Below are 24,510 nucleotides of genomic sequence, written 5' to 3'. Positions count from 1 at the left end.
CAAAAGAACAGAAAAGAAAAAAATTCTCGGAACTTCGATGAGTTAAGTTTCTTGGAAGGGCGGTTAAGTGAGCAACACAAGAATTCCAGGGAAGGCTTTACTTTTCACCAGAGGCCCCTATTTATAAGCTATGGGGCAACAAGATTCAGGAACATTTTGTGAGGCTTTTCTGGTCGAAAGGGGCGAAAGCTCAGCTCTCTCTAGTGCAGGGATATCCAACCTTGACAACTTTAAGCCTGGCGGACTTCAACTCCCAGAATTCCCCAGCCAGCTTTGCTGGCTGGGGGATTCTGGGAGTTCAAGTCCGCCAGGCTTAAAGTTGCCAAGGTTGGACACCCCTGTGTCTAGTGCACCTGTCCTTGTTTTGGCAACAACCACAACTACTAATCTCATCCATGGGAGAGCCGATTCCCAATAGGCGCGCGAGGGCAGACCCTTCAGCGGCGTCCTTGTCGCGGCAGGAGAGGGGAGGGGTCGGCGATGATGAGGCAGCAGAGCCCGTGCTAGGAATGTTTCCCTCAGCTCCAAGCCTGGCGGTGAGATAAGCACCTTAAGGCCGCCCACGGCAGCAAAAGCCCCGAGGATGGGAAGACAAGTGGGCCCAAGGGGAGGAAAAGGGCTGCCGCGCGGGGTATGGGGGGTGTCTGATCCCCTGCGGGAAGCCCCATCTGCCTTGCCGCCTTTTCGCCCTCCTCCCCATTTAGGGTCAACAACAGCACGAGCCTCGCGCGCTCCTACGACTTATCAAGCAGCCCGGAAACTTTCTTGGAACTTTGCCTCCCGCTGACGCCAACAATCGCTCCGGGGCCCCATCCTCTCCTCTCAGCCAATGGGAAGCGGGGGGGGGAGGACCCCGCCGAGACCAATCCTGAGGCTCTGGACACTCCCCCCACCCACCCACCCGCCGGTCCTAAGCGACCTTCACCGGACGGCGATTGGGGAAGGGATAAAAGAGCCCTGAGGAGGCAACTGAAGTTTGGCCGCCGCCGCCGCTGCTGCTGCTGCTGCTACTCCTGCTAAGCCAGACGGCTCTTGCGGCGGCGGCTGCGTCTCCTTCGTGGCTTCCTCTCAGAAGGAGCGGCGGTTCGCGCCCGGTGCAGCCGGCAGCCCAGCACAGCCGCTCTTCTTCCGCAGGGGGAGGAGAGCGCAGGCAGCGGAGGAGCGCCCAGAGGGTGGGGTGGGGGGGGCCGGAGGGAAGAGCCGCGGCTGCTGGATTCCCTCGGGCGCGCGTGTGCGCGCGGCTCGCAGCCGGAGAGAAGCCAGGAGCGAGCGGCTCATTCATTGCTGCGGCCGGCCCGGAGGAAGAGCCCCGCAACGACCCGCAGGCGAATCTCGCCGGGCTGCATTTTTTGCGGACGGAAGGAGGGTTTGTTTGGGGGTTTTTTTTTTTCTGATCCCGCTTTCCCTTCGATTCGGCCCAATCCGTGAATGCCAGCTCGAAACCCCCGCGGCGTTTCGGAAGACCGGCGGGCTGGCTGGCTGGGAGTTTTGGGGTGGAGACGCGCGAGGTAAGAGGAGGTCTTGGGGCAGCGGGCGAGAGGAAGGGAAGATGGAGAGCGGGGGAGGGAGAGAGGGCGGGCGGGCGGGCGGGCGAGGCAGGGGTCGTGCCGGAATTGCATCTGCTGCTTGGAAAGACGGAGGGTGCCGAAGCAGAGAATGGTGGACTTGGGGTCACAGCGGTGTCTTTTGAGAGATGGTAGCGCCCGTTCTCCCTTCAAGTCGTGAAAGATGAGCCGTCAACACCCCCAAAAATGCATGTTATTTTTCTTTTTATGCTATAAGAAAGGCTACTCGGGAGGGAGGAGGGATCTTTGGAAGGGAAGCCGGGTACTCTCCAAGTGAGGGACAGAGAGAGAGAGAGAGAGAGAGAGAGCAGCCTGCAGAGAGAAGCTTGTGGGTACAAAAACTAGCAGTATTACCAGATTGAGAGAGTCCTGGCCTCCCCTCAGCCTCCCAATGCTGTTCCTCCCCTTTCCATGCCTTGTTACAAGCCACTGCCCGGCAAGAGAGGAGAAGAAAGATGAATGCCAGTGAGGGGAAAGCAGGTCAAGTGGTAACTGCCTTTGGAGCCGCAGCAGGTCCCATTGGGTGCAGTGGGATGAAGATCATGCTAGCTCAAAAAGGGAGGACATGGAGGGGGGAATCCAGGGACAAGATTGTCTAGACCTGTGTTTCTCAGCCTTGGAAGTTTAAGAGGCAAGTGGTTTTTAACTCACAGAATTCCTCAGTTGGCTGGGAGTTGAAGTCCATACATCTTAACATTGCCAAGATTGAGACACACTGGTGCAGTAGATTGGCCTGAAAGTGCTTTTGGGCCACCTATTAAATCCCGAGTTACTATATTCCAAGTAGGTACCAGTCCAAGATGGACCAAAGTTTAACCCTGATGCTGAGATCACTGGGGTCTCCGCTTGTAAAGCAGGTCGCCATAACGCTAACAAAATGTATTGGGATTTGCAGGGTAGTATTTAATTGGCCTCCTCCAACTTGCAACTTGATTAGGAGGTCAGCCTTGTTACTTGCTGCTGGGCCAGATCTTCCTGGCCCTTTGCCCTGAAAAGGAAGCAAACATCACACCTTCCTGAGCCAAAGTGCAGGCACCCTTAAGCCCTTCTGCTAGTGTAAACAAAACAAAGCTTAACTGGCTAGCAGAGTTAATTTATCTCAGATCTATCAATAGGAAAGAGAAGCTGCAGTGTTAATGATGTACTTGGCAATCCCTTTGTGACAACCCCTATGGGTATGGTGATTGGGGGTATAATAAGCTTTCAAGGGCTGTTACAGCAATCCTCCATTCCTTGCCTAGGAAATCTAACAGCTCCAAGACAATAAACGGAAGAAGTTGTTCTGTTGCATGCGTTATATTGATTGCAATATTGGGGTGAATGAGGATAGATAAGCTTATGCAGAGTGGGTCGGAAGTCTTTATAGCTCCTGGGAGACATAAACACCATATTTAGTAGCCCATTTCTGGGACTCTGATAAAATTCACCAAACACAGTTATTTTTCAATGCCTGATCTGCTGTTTGTAGCTCAGTTTGATACTGAGGAGTGAAATAGCCCCTTCATTTATTGATCATGAATGCTAAGACAAATATGTACATATTGGATTCAGTTTTAGATGAGGAGTCACAAACAGCCCAGTTAAATAAAATAGAGACCACATATACAGGTCTCTATTTTAAAAAGGTACTGTTTATTTCCTTTATCATACTTAATAATATAAAGGGCACTGACACCGAATTTATTAGAGTTCAGGTGCCTTGTAAAAGCTAGCTCTGCAAATTTCCATTTCATCTGTCTTGTGGGAAAAGGGATTCAATCTGGGTTAGATTTAAATTACTTAGTTCAGCCAACAACTCCTCACTCCTTTCTTAAGGGCAGGGAAAAAAATTAATCACTAAACAGAACTAGTGTTACAACCACAGAAAGAAATGTCTACAGAATTTGGAGATTAGGATAAAGATTATCCAAATGAGCTGAGTGATATTAGGGGCATTGAGTAAGCTGATAGATAACCAGATGTGTCTATTATTTGATAGAGGGTGGGGGGAAGAAGAAGCAGAAAAATATGTTTATGCTAAGGGAAGCTGCCCAAAAAATCCTCATCAAGTCCATTGAAAGTTGAGAAATATAGGTAAAAATTGTGCAAGATCTTAAAAGCACTGGTACTGTTTTTGTTCCCCAAACCCTCAGAAGTAGTTTTAACACTGATCCATGACTGACCTGTCTTCACTTGACTTTAAAGGCTGGGAAAAATACTGTGCCAGCTTGACCTTCTATAAATTATGCAACAGCAAAAATCCCTTCTACACAAAAGGGATAGAAGGAAAAGAATAACATCAGAAGCCTGACACTTTGCATATAACAGCTGATCTTGGAGAGAAGGCAACTGACAAGAATAACAATACCACCAACTTTTGTCAGTTCCCCACCCCCACCCCAGTTTTTTTGTCTGAGCAAAATGCAAAGCCCTCAAACTCCTGTAGAATCTCACATTTGGTAACTAGCAGAGTTCCTTCCAATGAGAAAATGGAGCCTTGGAGTTACAAAACAAAACTCCTCACTTCATGGTAATTTTAACTACACTGCAATTGATGTCTGAACAGAGAGAGATCAAGAACTATTTTTCAAAGAGTTGGATGGCAGGGCCTGCAGTTCCCATCAATATGGGGAGGGTTCAGATTTAGGCAGAGTTCTTTCCTATCATCTTCAAACAGTTTTTGTCAATACCTCACAATACAGATAGCCCTCGACTTACGACCACAGCTGAGCCCAAAATTTTTGTTGCTAGGCAAAACATTGTTTATGTGAATTGTGCCCAATTTTATGACCTACCTTGTCACAGTTAAGTGAATCGCTGCTGTTGTTAAGTTAGTAACATGGTTTTTAAGTGAATCTGGCTTCCCCATTGTTAGAAGGTTGCAAAAGATGATTATGTAACTCCAGGACACTGCAACCATCATAAATGTGAATCAGTTGCAAAAGCATCTGAATTTTGATCATGTGCCCATGGGGATGTTGCAGCAGTTGTAAGGGTGAAAAATGGCCATATGTCACCTTTTTCAGTGCCGTTGTAACTTCAAACAGTCAGTAAATGAATGGTTGTATGTTGAGGAATATCTCTACCTTGGTGAACCTTGCATGGGAGACAAAGACACAGAAGGACATAGCTTTTGGGAAGGGTAGTTTCTAAAACAATTCCTTTTCTCTTAAAGCCTTCCTCCGTCGTCTTGACTTCATGAGAAAAACATCTGGTAGCCAAGAAGGGAGCTTTTCCCTGTGAACCCAACCTCAAGGATGCCCTGGAATGTCAAATTGTTGAATAGCTGCAACAGCCACAGCTCCCAGTCTCAGAAACAATGCAAGAAATCCTCTTTTGCTTTCTATCAAGCTGTGAGAGACCAGCTACCAGTATGGCTCTTGGAAGACATGAGGCGCATGGAGGCTTTCCACTGGCAAGAAGGAGGCAAAGTCAGCACATATTCACCTTCAGAGGCATTGCTGTATGCCCTGGTACACAACCACCAGCCTTATGCCCGATATTTACTGAACCAATTTCCTAAAAGTGCCCTTGCAATACCGAGCCTTCATTTCAGCTGCTGCCACTCTTCAGCTCCTCACTTAGCTATGGCTGTCCGGTACAATCGTATCCATGTCCTAGTAGAGATTCTGAAGGCCATCAAAAACTTTCCAGTAAGCGACCGAGCTACCTATTTGGATCGCCGAGGTTGCAGTCGAGTAGAAGGTGGCAAAACAGCCCTTCATGTGGCTTGTGAACTGGCAAGGCCGGAGTGTTTGCTTTTGTTGCTGGGACATGGAGCCTTACCTTGCCTTCGTGACTGTGCTGGGAACACACCTCTAGACCTACTTCTACAACAAATTTGGGAGAGTCCAGCATCAAATCTCTGCACCAAGCTTCTCCTTCTGGACTCACTCTTGCTCTTCATGCCTACAGGCTTCCATTTTGCCATGAAACAGCAGCTGCGGGAAGACCAGCAACCATGGCAGGACCTTCTGGGTGATAACCGATATCAATGGTTGGCTGGTTTTGCTCCTTTCTCTCTCTTTGTTAGATCCATGCAAGTTTTAATTGGAAGCATTTCACGTGAACATTTCCCAGAAGCTCTAGATGGTCTACCTTTGCCGCATTTTCTGAAACCTTTGGACCTGAAGTTGAAGGGCTAAGATTATAAGCTAGAGACCCCCTTCTCTCACTTTGACTCCCTCTCTCCCTTACCTTTCAATTGCTGCTTGTGTGATGAAAATAGGTTGTGTGGAGAACCATGTGCTGAAAATGAAATCTGTGTGGGAGAAGGAGAAGCACTTGTTTTAATTAGAGACTTTTTTTGCAAAGATTTTAATATGTTGTGTTTTATTTAACTATTGCTCAGTCGGAGAGAATGGAACACCTAGAGTGCATTCTAAAAATAAATTTCATTTTATGGCAGGATGCACAGCTTAAAGCATGACGATTTGTAGCTGCCCAAGTGAATTAGCATTTTAGGCCAGAAGCTAAACCAAGCAATGAAACAGAGAGTAGCTTCTGTAATCCACACTCAGTAGATCAACAGTAAATAATGCACCAATGCATTTTTGATTGCTGCAAAAAAACAAAACAAAACTGGATATACTCCTAACCAGCAAAAGAAGGTTTGGAGTATGTCCAGTTTTTCCACCTTTTCTTTGTCAACTTCAAATTACATGCCACAGGATTGTATATAATTTAAACAAACACAACACAACCAGAGTTTGAAATGTTGGTTTAAGCTATTACCTCTTATAGAGTTGTGTCCAGCTAATGTGAAAAAGGACAAAAAATATTGTATAAAACAGCTATTAGATATTAGAAAGAATTGAACTATTGGCCAGCTGTCCTTACTCTCTTGCTCTCTCATTATTTTCTCATGGCAATATATTGCAGCAATCAATTTCTTTAAAAAGTTGTTGTTATTTTCTCTGCCACCAATAGTTCACTTTTATTTAAAAATACACATATCCAAGAGGAGGTCAAATCAGCTGAGCATTAAAAAGATTTTAAAAAATAATTAAATACATAGCAATCTCCATTGGTATTAATAAGAATCATAGTGGAACAATATAAGCAGCAACTATTATTTCAGTAAGAAGTAGTGAAAACTGAAAAAACATTCAAAGTCAAAAAAATATTTTTGCAGTCATTCGAAAATTATTTGAGATCAGAAGAAATATTGATGAAGGTGAAGGTCAAGAACCAAGATGTAAAAATGCAAAGCTTCACATACCCTTGTTGCCATTGTCTTCTTCAGAGTCATATCTTATCTATCTGTCTAGCTGTCTGTCTGTCTATTACATTTGTATAGCCACCCAGCTCACATAGCAACTCTTTTTTTCAGGAACTTTGTTAGAACATGGGGTTATAAACATTACCCCCCTGAACACAAAATACGGTACACATCTGCTGGTTATTCTTACGGATGGGTTCCATGTCTCACCACAGAATGGTCAAGAAGGACAAAAAGTGTTTTGGATGAGCGTAAGATGCAAAAGAGAGTCAAATTGTGTACTCACAATCACCCAGATTCATCTACCAAATTGATGCAGGATTAGTCCAGAGGGATTAGACTGAATCTCTCCCCTCCATACACAGTTGTTGGCTGAAATGCAAAAAACTATTTTACTTCAGTCCTTTAGTGGCACAGAACCTGTGCCACTAAACTGTGGTGGTTATGATGGTGAGATCTGGGCTGCGAAGACACAAGCCTAAATTCTCATTCGTTTATTAGACCATTTTAGCCTACTCTCAGTCAGCCCAATCTATGATTTGTGACTGGTAGGGATAAAAAGAAAGAAGATCCTGAAACACATAACTCTGAGCTCCTGGAGGAAAACTAGAGTATTAAAGCAAAGAATCAATACTGAGAATAGGAGACATGAAGCAGAATGGAATGTGGGTGATGGAGTTGGAGGAGAGCCTCTGCTCTCGCTCAGAATCTGTTGTCCTGCTTAGGTTAGATATCTAGAATTGGATTTAGGCCATTACTTTTGGGCTTCTCTCTGCACCCCAGATACATGGCTGTTTAGCACCTGCCTGAACGTAACCAATATAACTAATCCACCCCGTCTGGGTATTTTATTGCACTGTTACATTTCTTTTATAATTTGAATTATCCCACACATGCACATACGTACAATATTTAGTTGAAGAAATCTGCTTTCCTATCATTTAAGTTAGGAAATTTAAGATTTAAGAGCTGTGGTGGCGCATTGTTCAGAATTCAGTACTGCGGGCTAACTGCTCACTCCAGAAGTTCGATTTTGAGGGGCTGAAGGTGGAGCCACTCAGCCTTCCATCCTTCCAAGGTGGTCAGATTGTTGAGGGCAATGCTGAGTCTGTAAACCATTTAGAGAGGGCTATGAAGCTGTATATAAATCTAAGTGCTATTGCTATTAAGTCTATTCCATATGTGACAAAATGTTGAAGAATAGGTCTAGAGTTAGACCTTCTGAATAAATCCTTACAGATATTTGAGAAGTCCTATCATAGCCCAGCTCAATCAACTTTCCTCAAAGCTAAACTTTCCCTGTTCCTTCAATCTGTCATCTCAGGGTTTAATTTCTAATCCTTTGGACATCTTCGTAGCCCTTTTCTGAATTGCTCCAATTCTCTTAAAGTGCAATGGTTAGAATTTAGCACCATACTCAAGGTGACTTTCAACCAAAGCAAAATAGTGAAAAAATTATTTCCTGTGTGTTAAAAGGCATACTTCTATTGACACAACCTAAGATTGCATCTGCCTTCTTGGCAGCCAAGATACCTTTCACAAATACCATCATCAAGCTAGATATCCCCATTCTACACTTGTACAATTGATTTTTGTAAGTGAAGAACTCTGACCTTGTGTCTTAAATTATATTCTATAGTATTAATTTATTAACCCATCTTCTAACTGTAACTGCAATAACCTATCAAAATCATGTTTCTTTCTTCTAGGGTGTTAGCCATCCCATCTATTATCATCTGCAACTTTGATAAACATTCCCTCTGTCAAGCTTCACATTAGGATACAGTCTCAGCTTTCCAGATACTTAACTCTTAGTCAGCAATTAACCCAAATGCTCTCTACAGCATTTCGAATTTATTCACTTGAATAAGGGTGCAAGAAAAGGGTGCTCTTAATTTACAATGAGCGAGAAAGGCTGCTCTTAACTTGCAATGCAGTGCATTCTCTGTCTCTCTTCTCTTTTCTTTAACTAAATGCTAGCCTTCAATTGCTATATTTCACTCATAGAACACATCCTACCAGGTCTGTTTCATATTAAATCGTGTTGGTCCTTCTAGATTAAGCACTCAAGCTTGATCTTGTTTATTTCCATTCTCTGAGTAAAAGTGTACAAAGAAGACCATTAACTTTATGAGTCAATTTTTTAAATTTTATTCTTGAGTGGTTGTATAGGGTTCATTTTAACCATAAGGTTTAACTTTCTACAATTACATGCCTTTATACGAGGGATTTATTTCAGGATTTACATTCCACATCTCATAAATTGAAGTTAAACCTTTCTAATCAATCTTTACCTGGTTTAGCCAAACACACTTGTCCTTGTGAAGTGCAATCATTATTCTAATGATTAATTTATCTTGATACATCACACAAGGATAATCAAAATCAGATCTTTTCCATCATGATCATTGGATTATAGTAGTCTTACCTTTTCCCAGTCTTCTTCCATGGACTGGAAGGATAAATGAGAATGTTTCCTGAATACTCAGGTTCTTAATTTCCTTTCTGCGATTTTCAAGGACAGGTCTCCCTTGACCACGGAGTTGTGGTTCACCAGAAGTTTGATAAAAAGTCTTGTTTTCCTGCCTGTACTGAAGGGCCATCAGACCCTTGAGAAGTTACAATAAGAGACAGTATTTGCCCAACATAACCAGCCACAGCTAGGCAACCAGATTTTAGCGTGATATAATGATGCCCAAATTGTAATCTAGGACTCATTTGGCATGAATGTCAAAACTAAATAAAAACAAAATAATAATCAAAATTTTGAGCATGAGATTTGGCCAACTGGAAAGAGATTTTTGTTAAAAAAGTTGAGATCCTGAAAATGCATACTGAGTATGCTATGATGTCCAGTGTGACAACTAAAATGGTAGATTAAGACTTGACCTGATCCAGCAATAACTACAGATATTCCTTGTTAAGTGAAACTACCACTGTGCCTATAAACCTACCTCAGCATTTCCTTGAGAAATTCATCCAATAGCACTTTGTAACAGGACCTGTCATTCTTGGAACCAATTCATCCAAGAGTTGGGGACTCTGGAGGTTGGTTACTTATTTGGTGTCTTGTTTATTTTATTTACACCCTCCTTTTATTTAGGAGTCAGAGCAGGTTACACTACTCGTCCTTCTCCCATTTTTCTTTACCACATATCAGAGGTGGTATTCAGTCAGTTTGGACCAGTTCAGAAGAACCGGTAGCGGAGATCGCAAGTGGGCCGGCCCACGCACCCCGGCTCTATGACATCCTATTTAGGCACGTTTTCGAGGCCGGGCGCATGCGCAGAAAGCATGCGAGCAAGCAAAGCCCAAGGGCATGGTGGTAAGAATATTGGAAACCCACCACTGCCACATATGCCAAAAAGTCTAGCAGCTCCCTGCTAAAACAACTCTGATTGCTGTCACCAGCATTCAATATAAAGATCCCTTTTGGTAACTTACAGTATGTCTTTCCTCAGAGCTTCCACATTGTCTTCTCTGTAACTGAAAGGGGGCATCTTTTGGGGGTTGCTTATATAACTCTCTTCATTTTTATGCCAATTTAGTATTGGCATCGCCTAAATAAAAAGGAGACAAATGAGAAAATTATCTGTCCCTTCTGGAAGGAGTTGCACAGAAGGTACCCTTGAAAAATGGCTGCAAACATATGAAATATGTCAAGCCACTTGAAAATAAATGTAATCTGCAGCAAAATGCTTGCCTTCCATCCTTCTCAACATTATCCCATGCCATTTCTCCAAACAGTGAGTTTCCCAACTTTTCATCTGAACAGTCAACATTCTTCCGCTACCCAGTATCAAGCTCTGGCACGGGATGGGTTTCCTCCATTTGCCTTTTTGTACTTCTACAAACATACGTAAGCCAACAGCTTTCGCTTTAAACCTCCTTTGATAATTTTTATCCATATTTCCTATGTAACCTGGTTTGGAAATAACAAATTACTGTTGTGCTATAGGTGATTTAAATCATAGCTGCATCAGAGACAGAACCAATTTTCAAACTTTGTTAATACATTTGGATAAATCATTATTTGAAAAGAAAAAAGAAAAAAAAGGAGGGGGGAAGTACCGTACGGAACAAGAAGCCTACTGTTTAATTTTTTTTTGTGTTACCACACAAGGAACTCTTTTGTTTCCTAAGACTTGAAAACATGCCCAGGAAAGGTCTTTCATCGAAATCAGTACATGTCATTGCAAACGTCATGACTGTGAAGGCATTTCTGCAATGTTCTGCAGTGGAACATTTAAACAGCCAACGAATGGCTACTGCAAAGGTGCTGCCATGCTTTATAAAACAGCATGGGATTGTTATTATCAGCCACACTAAAGGGAAACATCATGGGCATAAACAGACATTTTCCTTTGAGGCTTCAAGCAGGAAAAAAGTAAACTTTTATATAGAACCATCAAGATAAAGATTAGATATTAAGATATTAGGAAAAGAGTTGCAAGGACAACACAGTGTTTTTCCATTCATCATCCGGCAATCATGACCAAACTGCATGGTGGATTTCAGCAGACGGTTCTGCATCAGGTGCAGAGTTTGTTAAGTCTTTCGTGTTGCCTTCTATTCAATTTCTGAGCAGATAATGAGAATTATAACTCTAAGAATGCAACATTTGTATAAAACTTGACTTAAAAAAAAATCCAGGTCCATGCAATATACAGACTTGAAGGCAATTTTCAAGGAAATAATTAATTTTCTTATATTAAATCAGCCTACCTCAATTTAATAGTCCCTCAATATATTAAATGTCAACTCTCTGAGTCCTGAGGAAGCAACTTTGAAACATTCTAAATGTATGGAGGACATCATATTAGGGAAGGATGCACAATACCCCAAAGAGTATATGAAAAGGGTCTTGAAGTCTGAGCTCATATTTGGAACAAACAAAGACTTTAAACAAACAGACCTACCAACTCCCTATCTGCTTTAGCCTTTATTGCAGATGGGTAACCCGGTCACTAATGTTTTGACGGGTTTTTTGGCATCAGGCTCCTTTCTGATTTTTAAAGATTCTTTCAATTAAAAAAACAAAATAGAAAACTAGCAAACTGCGGAACAAAACATTCTCTCCTCCATTATTTCTACTTCTGTAAAAACCTTTAGACTCTGAACTGGTTGTACAGATGTTCTTAAAAATAAAAATGATGGATGGCTGCATTCCAATGCTTCGTTTCAAAGTATAGGAGGGAGGGAGAGAGGGAGGGAAGGAGGGAGGGAGGATCATTTGTAATGGTAGGAAATATTCTGGAGGACTAGAAATTCATCATTTTGTATTCTGCTCCAATTCTGTTGTGATTGGTCACACTTTCAATGCCAGCCAGTTTGGGAATACAAATTGCCCCCTTCAGTGAAATTTGGACAAGTCTAGTGCCAGAAGACTGGAGAAGGAGAAATATTGTCTCCAGAAAAGGAAGAAAAGAGGACTTAACTAGTCACAGATCTTGCTATTGATAGTGAGAGGAAAACTCTGAAACATATCATTAAGCAATCTTTTTGGGAGCATGTATTTGGCAGAAGTCATGGTTAACCAACTTGATCTCAATTTTTGAAAGTTTAATTGATCACAGGTGTGCTACTGTTAAATGGATATAAAATTTGCTGAACAATTGTACCCAATAAATAAATGTACCTCAGCAGCTCTACAACAGTCTGGACGAAGTGATGAATGGTATACTGCAACAGGCCATTCTAGGCCCTGTTCAATATATTTATAAATAATAGGATTATCAAATTTGTAGATGACACAAAGATTGGGGAAGGATATAGGATATAGGCATTATTGAGTCTGTCATTTGCACCTCTATAACTGTCTGGTTCGGTTCTGCAACCCAACAAGAAAAACACAGACTTCAGAGGATAATTAGAACTGCAGAAAAAATAATTGCTACCAACTTGCCTTCCATTGAGGACCTGTATACTGCACGAATCAAGAAGAGGGCCGTGAAAATATTTGCAGATCCCTCGCATCCTGGATATAAACTGTTTCAACTCCTACCCTCAAAACGACGCTATAGAGCACTGCACACCAGAACAACTAGACACAAGAACAGTTTTTTCCCGAAGGCCATCACTCTGCTAAACAAATAATTCCCTCAACACTGTCAGACTATTTACTGAATCTGCACTACTATTAATCGTTTCATAGTTCCCATCACCAATCTCTTTCCACTTATGACTGTATGACTATAACTTGTTGCTGGCAATCCTTATGATTTATATTGATATATTGATCATCAATTGTGTTGTAAATGTTGTACCTTGATGAATGTATCTTTTCCTTTATGTACACTGAGAGCATATGCACCAAGACAAATTCCTTGTGTGTCCAATCACACTTGGCCAATAAAATTCTATTCTATTCTATTCTATATATATACGAATGGGATTTCATCGAAACGTCACCAAGACACTTCCAATTTATGTGGGAGAAAATCTGAATAACCAAACACACACATACACACACACACACACACACACACACATCCATCTCAAGAGAAGTACTGGTTCTAGTCTACATTGGTAAGCCACACGTTACATCTAGTTTGGTTACCAGTTTAGAAGAAACAGACCAACTGGATCATTATGGAGGAGAGCAACCAAGGTGATAAGGAACCTGGAAGGAAAAATTTATGAAGAACAGTTGGAGGCACTGAATGCATTTAGCCTGGAGAAGGAGGGGGGATCTGAGGGGGATATATGATATCTCTTTTCATAATTCTTCCCTGCTGTGTTCATCACAGTTTGGATATTGTTGGTAGCAAGGTGGCTTTTCAGTACCAACATTACTCATATGGCTTTCACACAAGTCTATTCCTGACTATGCTAAGTTGCCTCCATTTCACAAATGAAAAACAACTGGTTGTTGCCTCTTTTAAACAAGAAAGATTCAGATACCATTGCCAATTTTTCACAATTCACCTGAAGAATTGCAACACTGTGTTTCTAACAACCTATGCCTTATGACAAAACTCACAATGAGTTTATGTACTGTCCACAACCTATATTTGATCAGCTGAGCTCACACAAAAACAATACCATATATTAGCCAATCTCATTGCAGCCTACCATATTATGTGAATCCACCTTGTGCAGTTATAGTTATAGATTTCTTTGTAAGTCAGGGCCAGAAAATTAGGTTAAGTACACAACAAATAAATGAAGTATTTTATGCAAACAATAATACACCAAAAAAAATTCATTTGGCAAAGACCCCCAAGAATCCATGAGCTTTTTAAAATTCCCTGTCAAATCATTATCAAGTTGATTAATCCTTGCAGTTGTTTTTTTGCCACCATTCAACACTGTATTCTCTCAAGTGATCTTCAGGCAGTAAAATGGCATTCCTAAAGACAAATCTGAACTTTCCTTGGAATTCAGCGTTGCTTTTTAAGTTAAAAGCTAAGACACAGGAAGGGAGAATAATGAGGGATTGGATAATTTAGGGGAAGCATCCCAGTAATAAAGCTCTTCATGATTCCTCTGGATCTAGGCTTCTTTTTTCAAAAGTACCTAGCAGGACAAAAATTGAGCAGAATTTCAAGAAAATCAATTTTCTTTAAAAAAAAACACACAAAAAAATAAAAAACCACCTCTCTGGTTACATGCAATAGCGTTTGTTGATCCTCATCCTGAACCTCAATAGATTGCAAGGCTTGAAAACAGGCTGTAGAGATTGTCGGCCCTTGGAGAAAATGTAGTTTTCAAGTTTTTCTTTATCAGTCGGAAGTTATGCCAGTATTTTAACAGGTATTTAATTTTGCAATTTATGCTTTCATAACCAGGTTCACCATTAGGAAAGCTATTTAGGGTGCATCCATAGAGATTTTTCTGGCAGGGATTCAAGATGCAAGGGTGGCATTCTTGTTCGTGACACCACAGCCTTATTTTGAATTCTGCAGATTTCTGCTGGGTAGGAGGCAATAGCGCAACAGCTGTGAGAAATCTTAAGTATGTAATTGGTGGCCTTTTGTTCAGCAGTCAAAAAAGTCTTTCCTTGCCTCCCACTTTGGCACCAAAGCATTAGAAACAGTTGCCCAGATACCTACAAAATCTTGTGTCATGTTGCTATATGAGAGAAAGAAAGGGGAGGCTCTGCTTTTTCTCTTCGGTGGGTTTTTTCTCAATAAGCTCCAAAGGACCAATCTGAGCTGGCATTTGAAAGAAAGAGTACTAATTTGTCAGGAAGCAATCAAAAAGTATAAGTGATGACTGAGAAGTCTTGCTTCCACTTTCTTTCAAAGAGAACTCTTATTATAATGGAAGAAAGGCACTTCAATACAGTATTCAAGGGGGATCTCATCAGGAACATTGTTTGTAAAAAACAGCACTGGTGAAATTGCCAGATCCAAGGGAGAGAAATTGAAAACCCTACATGCTTCATAGCATAGCCGTGATGCCTTGCATCAGTGAGATGTGTTTGTCCATCTTTTTTCTATTCTTCTTTAATCATGGTAAATACAACACTAGCAATTAGGACTGTTACATGATCAGAGAAATCTCACAGAACAGTCAGATGCATGTTTATTTGGAAGTAAACTCAAGTGCACGTAGTAAGGATGACTGAGAAGAGTACATAGGCTTATGAAGACAACCAGTTTTTCTTGTTTCCATATGCATCAAGAGAAAAACAGATCATGTTCTATATCAAAGTCTAATGAGGTGGAGAAAGTAACTCAGTCTGCAGGCAAAAATGTGACCATCTAATTTATGGCCCATGTGCTAAAAGACCACTCCCAACCATGCTTATATTATGGGTCAGGGTATTATGTGAAACTACCCAATTCAGGTCAGTAAATCAGTGTCTGAATTAAGAACATGTATGGGTTTATGAGCTGCACTCTAGCTATTGCTCATATGGGGTTCCTGCTAAACATACCAGAGCTAGTTCAATATTTATTTTGTTTTTTGTTTTTTTTTTATTAAATTTATTTGCCACTCATGTCAAAAGGTGACTCTTGAACCAAAAGAAATGGTCTTACCTCTACATAGCAAGAAAAAAAAAAGATTAATTGCAGACTCAGCAAAATCTTATGACTATGTTAAAGGGAATAGGCTGAGTGTATATTTTTTTAATAAATAAATATGGCATCATTCAAAAGTTGAACATTTAGATAACTGAGGGCACCAATTAGTACTCTTGGTGAAATATAATCTAAGATTTCAATTTTCTTTCCCTCGCATCTAGCTCCTATGGCAGAAATCTTCAGACTTGGCAGCTTTAAGACTTGTGGACTTCAACTCCCAGAATTCTCCAGCCAGCTATGCTATTCTGGGAGAATTCTGGGAGTTGAAGTCCACAAGTCTTAAAGCTGGCAAGTTTGAAGACCTCTGTCCTATGGTAACATTTCTGAAATGTTGTATATGGATTTAGGTTGGCTTGGTTTTGATCATTCAGAAAATGTAACGAAGTTCCTGTAGAAGACTAAAATAAGGCTATCTGCCACAGCCATCTCTGCTAGCCCAAGATCTGAAGTACTTTCATTTGCAATGGCTTAATACCAAGGGGAATCTGAACTACTAATTTTTTTTCTTTTTGTGTTTTTCTTCATGTGACCTGCGATTGGAAGGGCTGCCATTGCCCTTGGAAGAGCCTCCCTCCTGAGACATTTATTGGACTTCAGAAAGGCCATAAAACACAGCTCTTTCTTAAGGCATTAAGGACAGGACATTAGTGGAGCCTAGTATACTGTATGTGTTAGTGCTAGCACTTTTTTAAGGTGCCTCAGTTATAGTAAGATTGAATTCTGTATTATTTTATTTTTAATTATTTTTATGCATTGTTAATATCTCGGATTTACACATTTAAGATGAAAAAATAAAATTTCCAAATAAATTAATGAATGCTCCCAATATTCTCAAAACATTAAAAATGAACTATATTGGGGCTTCCCTCTCCGATCTAATATGTTATAACTTTGTGGTAAATTCTATCCATTATATCCACCAACTTTCAAGTAAAGTTATTATGGTGATTTTTCCCCCCTCACTTTGTGTTGTGTCACTGTGCCATGACTGGCCACACCTCAAAGTTTGAAGAAACTACCCATTTGTGCAGTCTAGCTTAATCTGCAGTAAAAAAAAAAGTGCAAGATTTTCCTCTCCCGTTTCAGACCATGGAAAGGCCATTTAATCCATTAGTCCACTGCATACTTTTTCTAAGGGTTTCATGAATTGATATTAAAATATCAGTGGTTATATCTTTCAACAATAATAAAACGTGGTGAAGAGATCTTTTTTTCTATAGTAGAATATTCTATAGCCAAAGCAATTTCAGAAGATATGCACCAGTAAATTCTCTCACTGAAAAAGAATCTTATTTGAAGTTCACTTAAAAGGGCAATTATTCTTGAAGTGGTACTGTAATTGAATTGGTAATATAATGGAAAGCCAAAATTGCTTTGCAAAGTAAAATACTGTAGGTAGAATCATACATAAGTTGAACTGAGGAGATATGTGAGGCCATCTATTGTCCCTATTGTATAAATCAGTTAATGTTTCCCCGTTGTGGCTATATCTCAAGAGATATTTTTGCAATTGTTCTACAAATAGAATGCCCTGCGCATGCGCAGCAGAGAGAACTGGGGTGACGGCTTGCGTGCCATCAGAGAGGGCGCTGCGTACCACCTCTGGCATGTGTGCCATAGGTTCGCCATCATGGATCTAAGTTAACAGTCCAACATTTTAGGATTTACATCTTCAGTGGTGTGGTTTTGAATCTTTTAGAACTGTATGTAACTGTGAAATATTACAAATATGCACAGAATTGCACTCTTTGCTCTTGGGGTGAATTTTGTTCTTGAAGAGTTAATGTTTCATTTTCTGCATTTCTATATGCAGTGCAGAGCCATGGCGGTGCAGTGGTTAGAGTACAGTATTGCAGGCTACTTCTGCTGATCACCAGCTGCCAGCATTTTGGCAGACTGAATCTTACCAGGCTCAAGGTTGACTCAGTCTTTCAGCCTTCCGTGGTCAGTAAAATGAGGACCCAGACTGTTGGGGGTAATAAGCTGTCTCTGTAAACTGCTTAGAGAGGGCTGTAAAGCACTATGAAGCAGTATATAAGTCTAAGTGCTATTGCTGTTGCTATATGTGTGACCATGAATTGCTGGAGGCTAAAATATGGTGTCATAATTAAGATGTAGAATGTACCAGACAAACTCAAATTCAAATTCCACCATCAGCCATGAAATTTCAGATGCCAACTTTGACTCAGTCACTCTCAGCCCAATCTACCTCTGGACTGTTCTTGGGGGGAAATTGTGTATGCAATATTGAATTCCCGAACAAATGTATGACATGAGTAAATAATTTAAATGGCGATAATTTGTAGCATCTATCATCCCGATAACCAATAAATCTTTTTTTTCTGAATTTGGTAGAGATTTTGATCAAGACATGATTCATTTCTATAAGTCCACGAGCATGTTTTCAAAGACCTTTCAAATCTAGACATGAGTGTTATCTCTTTGATTGAATACCTGAGTCAATATAGCTCCTTACGAGAGCTGAACATTTATTTTGTTAACTGCCTCAAACAAATGACTCTGGGTGCTTTACGACAATGATGGAGAACCAGACATGACACATAGCGCCCTCTGTGGGCAGCGAGGCATCGCCCCAGCTCAGCTCAGCTCCGCCATACATGTGTGCGTACCTCCCACTAGCCAGCTGGTCTTCGGGTCTCTGCTGCATATGCATGGGCCAGGGGCACGTGGGAGATGTGCGAGCATGCACGGGGGGGCGGGAGGCTGCACGCAGGGGCCATGCGCACATTACATTTTTGGGGTTTGGGTGCTTTGGGCACTTGGTTCTGAAAAGATTAGCCATCACTGTTTACGACAATGTGAAGACCAGTCTGAACCCCCTCTATTACCTAAAAATCATACACATAGTTGCATAAATATACTAATACAAAGGTGATCATCTGGAACCAACCAAGTAGAACTGCGTATTTGATGAAACAATAATTCCTCAAAATAATTGAATTAAGTCTTCACATACTGTTTCCAACCAAATAGTATTATTAGTTCAAAACCTGGATTTTTAGGACCTAGAAAAAGAAACTGTAAAGTTTTCTTGGAAGTTTCATTAATGTTATCAAAATGTTTATTGTATAGCTCCATAAAACCAACTTAGAATAGTTTTACTCAGAGACATAATAGATTGGGGCAGCCTAAATATTTCATAAATAAATACACCAAAATTAAATATCAAAACAAAAACACTTTTTAAGAAAAAAATCTAGTTTATTGCACTTATCTGAAAGCTTATGGGGGGAAAACCACAAGTCTATGGAAGTGAAACTATAATGGTAAACATTTCAGACTGTTAGAAGATACAAAAGAACTCATTGGGCTTAGAAGAGCTGTCAACACCAATTCATATTTATGAATCAAGCCAATCACTATTATGCACTGTATAAACAAACTCGCAAACTAAGTAATTAATGAAAGAGGGGCGCATTTTAAAAAGTATTATTGTGTTTATATACATGCAAACATTCATACATATTTTTAGGTACACACAAATGCAAGTGTGTCATTTTTTTCATTATTAGAATATGAATATTTGCCCAGAAGTTCATTAAGGGGCCACTCTACTTTCTCAAAATTTCTGGACTTCAGAGAAGTGATGGCACTGGAATCCCAGTTGTCAAAGGACTTCCAAAGTAGTATGTCAATTGAACTAGGGATAGATGGACAACTAGTTAGTTACAAAACCCTCAGAGGCCATTTCAAATAGATGAGATCTCAGAATAAAACAAGTATAACCACTTGGTCACTCCAAAATAAAAGAATCAACCAAGAACATAGTATTGATCACACAAGTGCTGCTGCTGCTAATAAGTATGTCTATGGTGCCAAAATTAGTTCTTATGTGGAAAATCCACTGATATAGGGTTGTATCAGACAGTTTTAGAAGGAAAGAAAAAAAAATCTCATTATCTCCACTGCGGTTCATCCAGTATCACTTCCGTTAGCTCATTTGCAGATTCAGTAATAGTTGCTTCAAATATTCAGGTCTCAAATAAATATGCATATATATTAAAAAGTACTATAAATGAAAACTACTGGGATTATGTTTTGTTTTACAGTGTTCTTAAGAAATTTGATAATTATGACACATAAGCCGCAGTGATCAGTAAATTATATATCTAAGCATCTCTGCTGTAAACATTTTAAATATAAGACATTGCAAGATTTAGCTAATGTAGCTAAAATTTCCTATTATAAAGGCAAATCCTGATGAGTACCACAACCTTTCTTTTGGGATAAGCTTCTTTAGTACTATATTTAGATTTGATTATAAATTATGGTACAAAAGGAAAAACAGAATCTACTCTGAACACAGGCTTAATTCTGTCAGGCTAAATGTGGTACTGAATCTCACCCACAGAGCCACCCTCATTTTACTGAAATGACTTATGATTTTGTGTTTAGCTCTCATAGGCATCTGTGGAACAATAGCCTAAATTGTTTGGAAAAACATGTAAGGCAATCTCCCCTAACCAGAAGCCCTCCAAGATACCTTGCAACCAAAATGTCCACACTTCTCAATCAAAATGTTACACATGGCTGGGAATTTGTAGTTATAATCTCAATTCACAAGAGACTCAAAGTTAGGGAAGAATAAGGGGAACTAATAATTTTAGCCCAGTTAATCAGAGCAAAAAGTTCTGTAGAGCTCTGATAATGAAACTTTAATCTGAGCACTAAATTGTGCAGCTCTTTCCACTGAAAAAAATTATAGTATTTTATTCCTTTCTAATAAAGGCATACCCATTTTTTTCCTAAGAGATTAATATCTCTAAGGTAAAAACTAAATAGTAGCAGCTGAGAAATAGGTAATATAACAGAAATTCTTCCTATGTAGTACAGACATTAGCTTGCATGCTACAGCAAATTCATTTTGCTGTTAATGAGGTTAAATTGATAAATTATGGTCAAAGTACAACTTCTAGAATAAAGACAAGTTCACAATTTCTTTAAGCTGTATTGCCTGCCTCACCTGAGATATACTGAACAAGACATTTCACTAAACAATTTGAGGACTACTATATAAATTAGTCTCCTATATCTCAAAAAGGTAATGTTATAAAATGCTTGTGGCTTCAAAAGCTTGGTATTTCCCAAGTGACAGGATTCCCAAGGATGTGTTCTTGCTTATTTACTGTTATTCGTTTTATATCACTTCCCACTCATCCTCAAAATCATCAGAGTGAAACGATATAGAAGCATCACTCTGTTTCTGCATGTTATAAGAATGCTGGAATGTCTTTGTGAGACGGTGAATGAGATTTCCTGAAGAACCAACTGCCCACAGTTCATCTAGAGGTGTAACTGGGAAACAATAACAGCAAATTAGTTTTGGTATACAAAATAGAAGAACCAATGACTCAAGAAATCTAGTTTACCTCCAACCAGAAAAATGTAAGGCTGAATTATATTTAAGATTATGGCCACTGAAACCAATGGGATTTGTGGTCAGCATTAACTTTTCTAATTGATTTAATGTCTTTGCAGTAACAACAATAACAATGGAGTACTATTTGGATACCATTGGCACTGACAAAATCCCCACTAATTAAATACAAAATACAGCTGCTGTACTTGGAAAAGCTTACATTCTGTGATGCTACCTTTAATACCAGTAAACAACATTTGCCTATCCCAGGTCCTTGGGAAGGACAGGAAAGGTGGATAAAAATGCCGTTCAGTCTAAAAATCAGGCTGAGTGTGCAACCAACCAATAATAAAAAATTAAACTTGTCAACTAAGTTTGGAGAAAGAAACTTTGTCTCATTTTCTTTCCAACTTCATCTAAATTAAAAAATAAACAGAAAACAGAAAAAGTCCAATGATTCAGTTGAAAGTAGTTGTTGGAATAGAATTTGCTTGATATCACTTTGTCTGTATGCTGATATATGTTTGCATGATTTGTTTTGGTAGTGAATGGCTCATGTGTTCTACAGTAAAGAGATAAGCCAATGGCAGTTTGTTATTCCAAATGGAGATAAAAACGATTAAATAAGATCTCTTTAAGGCTGTTTGGGGGACTTAAAATCTAGATGTAGAAAGGAGTTGTGTGAAATTAAGATCAAACTGATTAGAACAGCTGATATATGTCAGCTTTCTGATCCTGAATAAACAGAATTCCTGCTATAATCCCCCAAATAACACATAATGGAGAGAGGAAAGGAAGGGAGGGAGATACTCACCTGCCAAACAAGAAACATTTCCTGGAATCTTCTTCCAGTAATCACCTGCAGGATTTTTATCTGTGATGCCATATCGGCGTGCTACATCTCCATTTGGACAACGTGCCCATACAGTCTTCATGCTTATTACTAACTCATTTGCCTGAAGCCCTAAAAGCCAAGACATTTGAGGTACAAACTTTGAGATGGATACTATGTATACTGTATTCAGAAGAAACATATCATTAGAATAAATTAAAACAAAGCATAAAAACAAAAAAAAAGGGTAGCTTCATACATTTTTTATCTTCACAGCTAAGAACTATATGTACACTCTATGAAATATTTGAGTCTATTTATTCCTTTTTAATCTACTGGGCCTTACAACATCTTGTGATGAGTGCCACAATTTAGGATGTTGGCAGAGGTAGGAGATTTTTTTGCATAATCAAAATGTGTTACAAAAATTTAAGTAAATTAATTAAGATGGGTCCAAACATTGGTAATACAGGTAGTTTTTCACTTACAACAGTTCATTAATGACCATTCAAAGTTACAATGGCATTGAAAAACGTGACTTATGACTGTTTTTCATAGTTACTACTTTTGCAGCATCTGTATGACCATGTGATCAAAATTCAGACGCTTGGCAACTGGTTCATATTTATTGTTGCTGTGTCCCACAGTCAAGTGATCACCTTTTGCAACCTTCTGAAAAACAAAGTCAATGGGGAAGCCAGATTCACTTAACAACCAGGTTATTAACATCGGCTGCTGGGATTCACTTAACAACTGTGGCAAGAAAGTTTGTAAATGTGGTAAAACTCACTTAACAAATGTCTCACTTAATTACAGAAATGTTGGGCTCAGTTGTGGTCGTACAGGACTACCTGTACTCAAGTTACAACCAAAGCATATAGTTGTTAAGTAATCTTACCTGGAACCTGATCCCAATCTGTGCCTACCGGCATCTCCTCTGTAATCCCAGTGCGCACATGAACATTGCACTTGTTGTCAATGGCCCACAAACTCTGGTCATTAGGACTTGAGTACACCCTGATCAAGTGGACTCCGGCTGCCTACAAAAGTAAAACATACTGTTTGATGTTACAGATCCTATTTTGTGAATTGGCAAACTAACTGAATAAACCACTGATCAAATTAGTCAATTCTGGAAAAAGAAAACCTCAATGTCACCTTATTTATTTCAGTAATGAAATAATTCACCATGAATTGAATATCAATGCAATTTCAGTAAGTTCAATTTCACCCCTCCACCAATAAGCATGCACAAATGGTAAAAGACAAGAAAATTATTAGAAATTTTTAACTGGTACAAAATAAAACTAGGTTTAGGGAAATCAAGGGTTCAGAACATTGACCACAATTTTTGTGCAAGTTATGTTACTTAAGGTGCTTTTCTAACCTAATCCAAAGGTTTTATATATAATATATATATAATATATGTGTGTGTGTGTGTATATATATATATATATATATACACATTTATGAGAATAACAGTCATAAAATACAACCCAAAATATAGCAGTTAAATATATTTCATAGTTAGTGAAATAAATAAATACATAGGATAATGTGTAAGTCAATAACATTTGTAGAAACTAAGAATATATCCATCAAATGTTAATATAAAATTAGCTCTGTCCTTTAACATATTATTAAATTTAGCCATGTAGACCACTTATTGCACCATCTTGCCAATCCAGCATTTTTATTTATCTATTTCTAAAGATATTGCTTGAATTTTAAGTAGTGGCTTCAGTCTTCAAAATCTTTCCAAATTTAGAATTCCTTTTCTGAGGTTTTAGTAGTGCCCATTTATGTGAAGCTAATTAAATTGGTTTTTTTAACCAGAATTTATGAAATTCATTGATCCCTATTTTTAATATGTTATTTTGTAACTTTTACAAATTATCTGATGCACACTGTTGTATAAATCATCTTTTTAGACTTATGGAGACCTTCCTGGTATAGTCCAGCATTGATGGAACACGTTTTTTATTAGCTTGTTCATCTTATCTGAAAACCAACTAACTAGGAAAGTTGTTCTAGAAGGTTCTATGCATTTAATTCATGAAATCATATTTATGATGCCTTCAATGGTATATAGAGTTCCATTAGTGTTCTGACTGAATTAGTCTCCATTGCCTTTTTGTTTCTGCATTACTATTTTGCACAGCAAACCTGAAAAGGGCACACAGGTTTTCATGAACTCTATTCAACTGAGAGTCCAGAGTCTAGAGGTAACCCCGACACTATTTTTTGCTTTTTTGCCAGGACTGAAAGACAAAATTATTGTCCCCAGCTACCTTTATACCTAAGGCATGACTAGAACTCATATTCTCCCAGTTTCTAGCCTGGCATCTTTAATTACTATACCAAACTGGCTCTCTAATTACAATATTTTTTGGAGTATAAGAAGCACCTTTTTCTCCCCTAAAAGGAGGTGAAAATTTAGGTGCGTCTTATACAGTGAATGTAGCCCCGCCCACCCACCGGCCCCCACCCTTTGGCCTCTG

General features: G+C 39.5%; 2 protein-coding genes across 4 annotated transcripts in view; one reads left to right on the top strand and one right to left on the bottom strand.

The window, feature by feature from the left end:
• Positions 1–946: 946 nt before the first annotated feature.
• On the top strand, positions 947–5,859 carry ANKRD9 (ankyrin repeat domain 9). Its single transcript, XM_058162751.1, has 2 exons — positions 947–1,508; positions 4,720–5,859. The coding sequence occupies exon 2, from the start codon at positions 4,802–4,804 to the stop codon at positions 5,687–5,689; it is 888 nt and encodes a 295-aa protein (XP_058018734.1). The 5' UTR covers positions 947–1,508; positions 4,720–4,801; the 3' UTR covers positions 5,690–5,859.
• A 12,285-nt stretch (positions 5,860–18,144) lies between these two features.
• TECPR2 (tectonin beta-propeller repeat containing 2) overlaps positions 18,145–24,510 on the bottom strand; it is a 52,800-nt gene continuing 46,434 nt past the window's right edge. For all 3 annotated transcript variants that reach the window (XM_058162727.1, XM_058162729.1, XM_058162728.1), the window contains exons 18-20: positions 22,908–23,049; positions 21,992–22,141; positions 18,145–21,113 (exon numbers count right to left, since the gene is read on the bottom strand). In XM_058162727.1, coding sequence (XP_058018710.1) covers positions 20,956–21,113; positions 21,992–22,141; positions 22,908–23,049 — 450 coding nt within the window. In that variant the 3' untranslated portion in view covers positions 18,145–20,955. The remainder of the gene's footprint in view (positions 21,114–21,991; positions 22,142–22,907; positions 23,050–24,510) is intronic.

Source organism: Ahaetulla prasina, chromosome 1 (genome assembly GCF_028640845.1).
Source record: "Ahaetulla prasina isolate Xishuangbanna chromosome 1, ASM2864084v1, whole genome shotgun sequence".
In the NCBI taxonomy this organism is placed as follows: Eukaryota; Metazoa; Chordata; class Lepidosauria; order Squamata; family Colubridae; genus Ahaetulla; species Ahaetulla prasina.
This window is presented reverse-complemented; position numbering and strand designations above follow the sequence as displayed.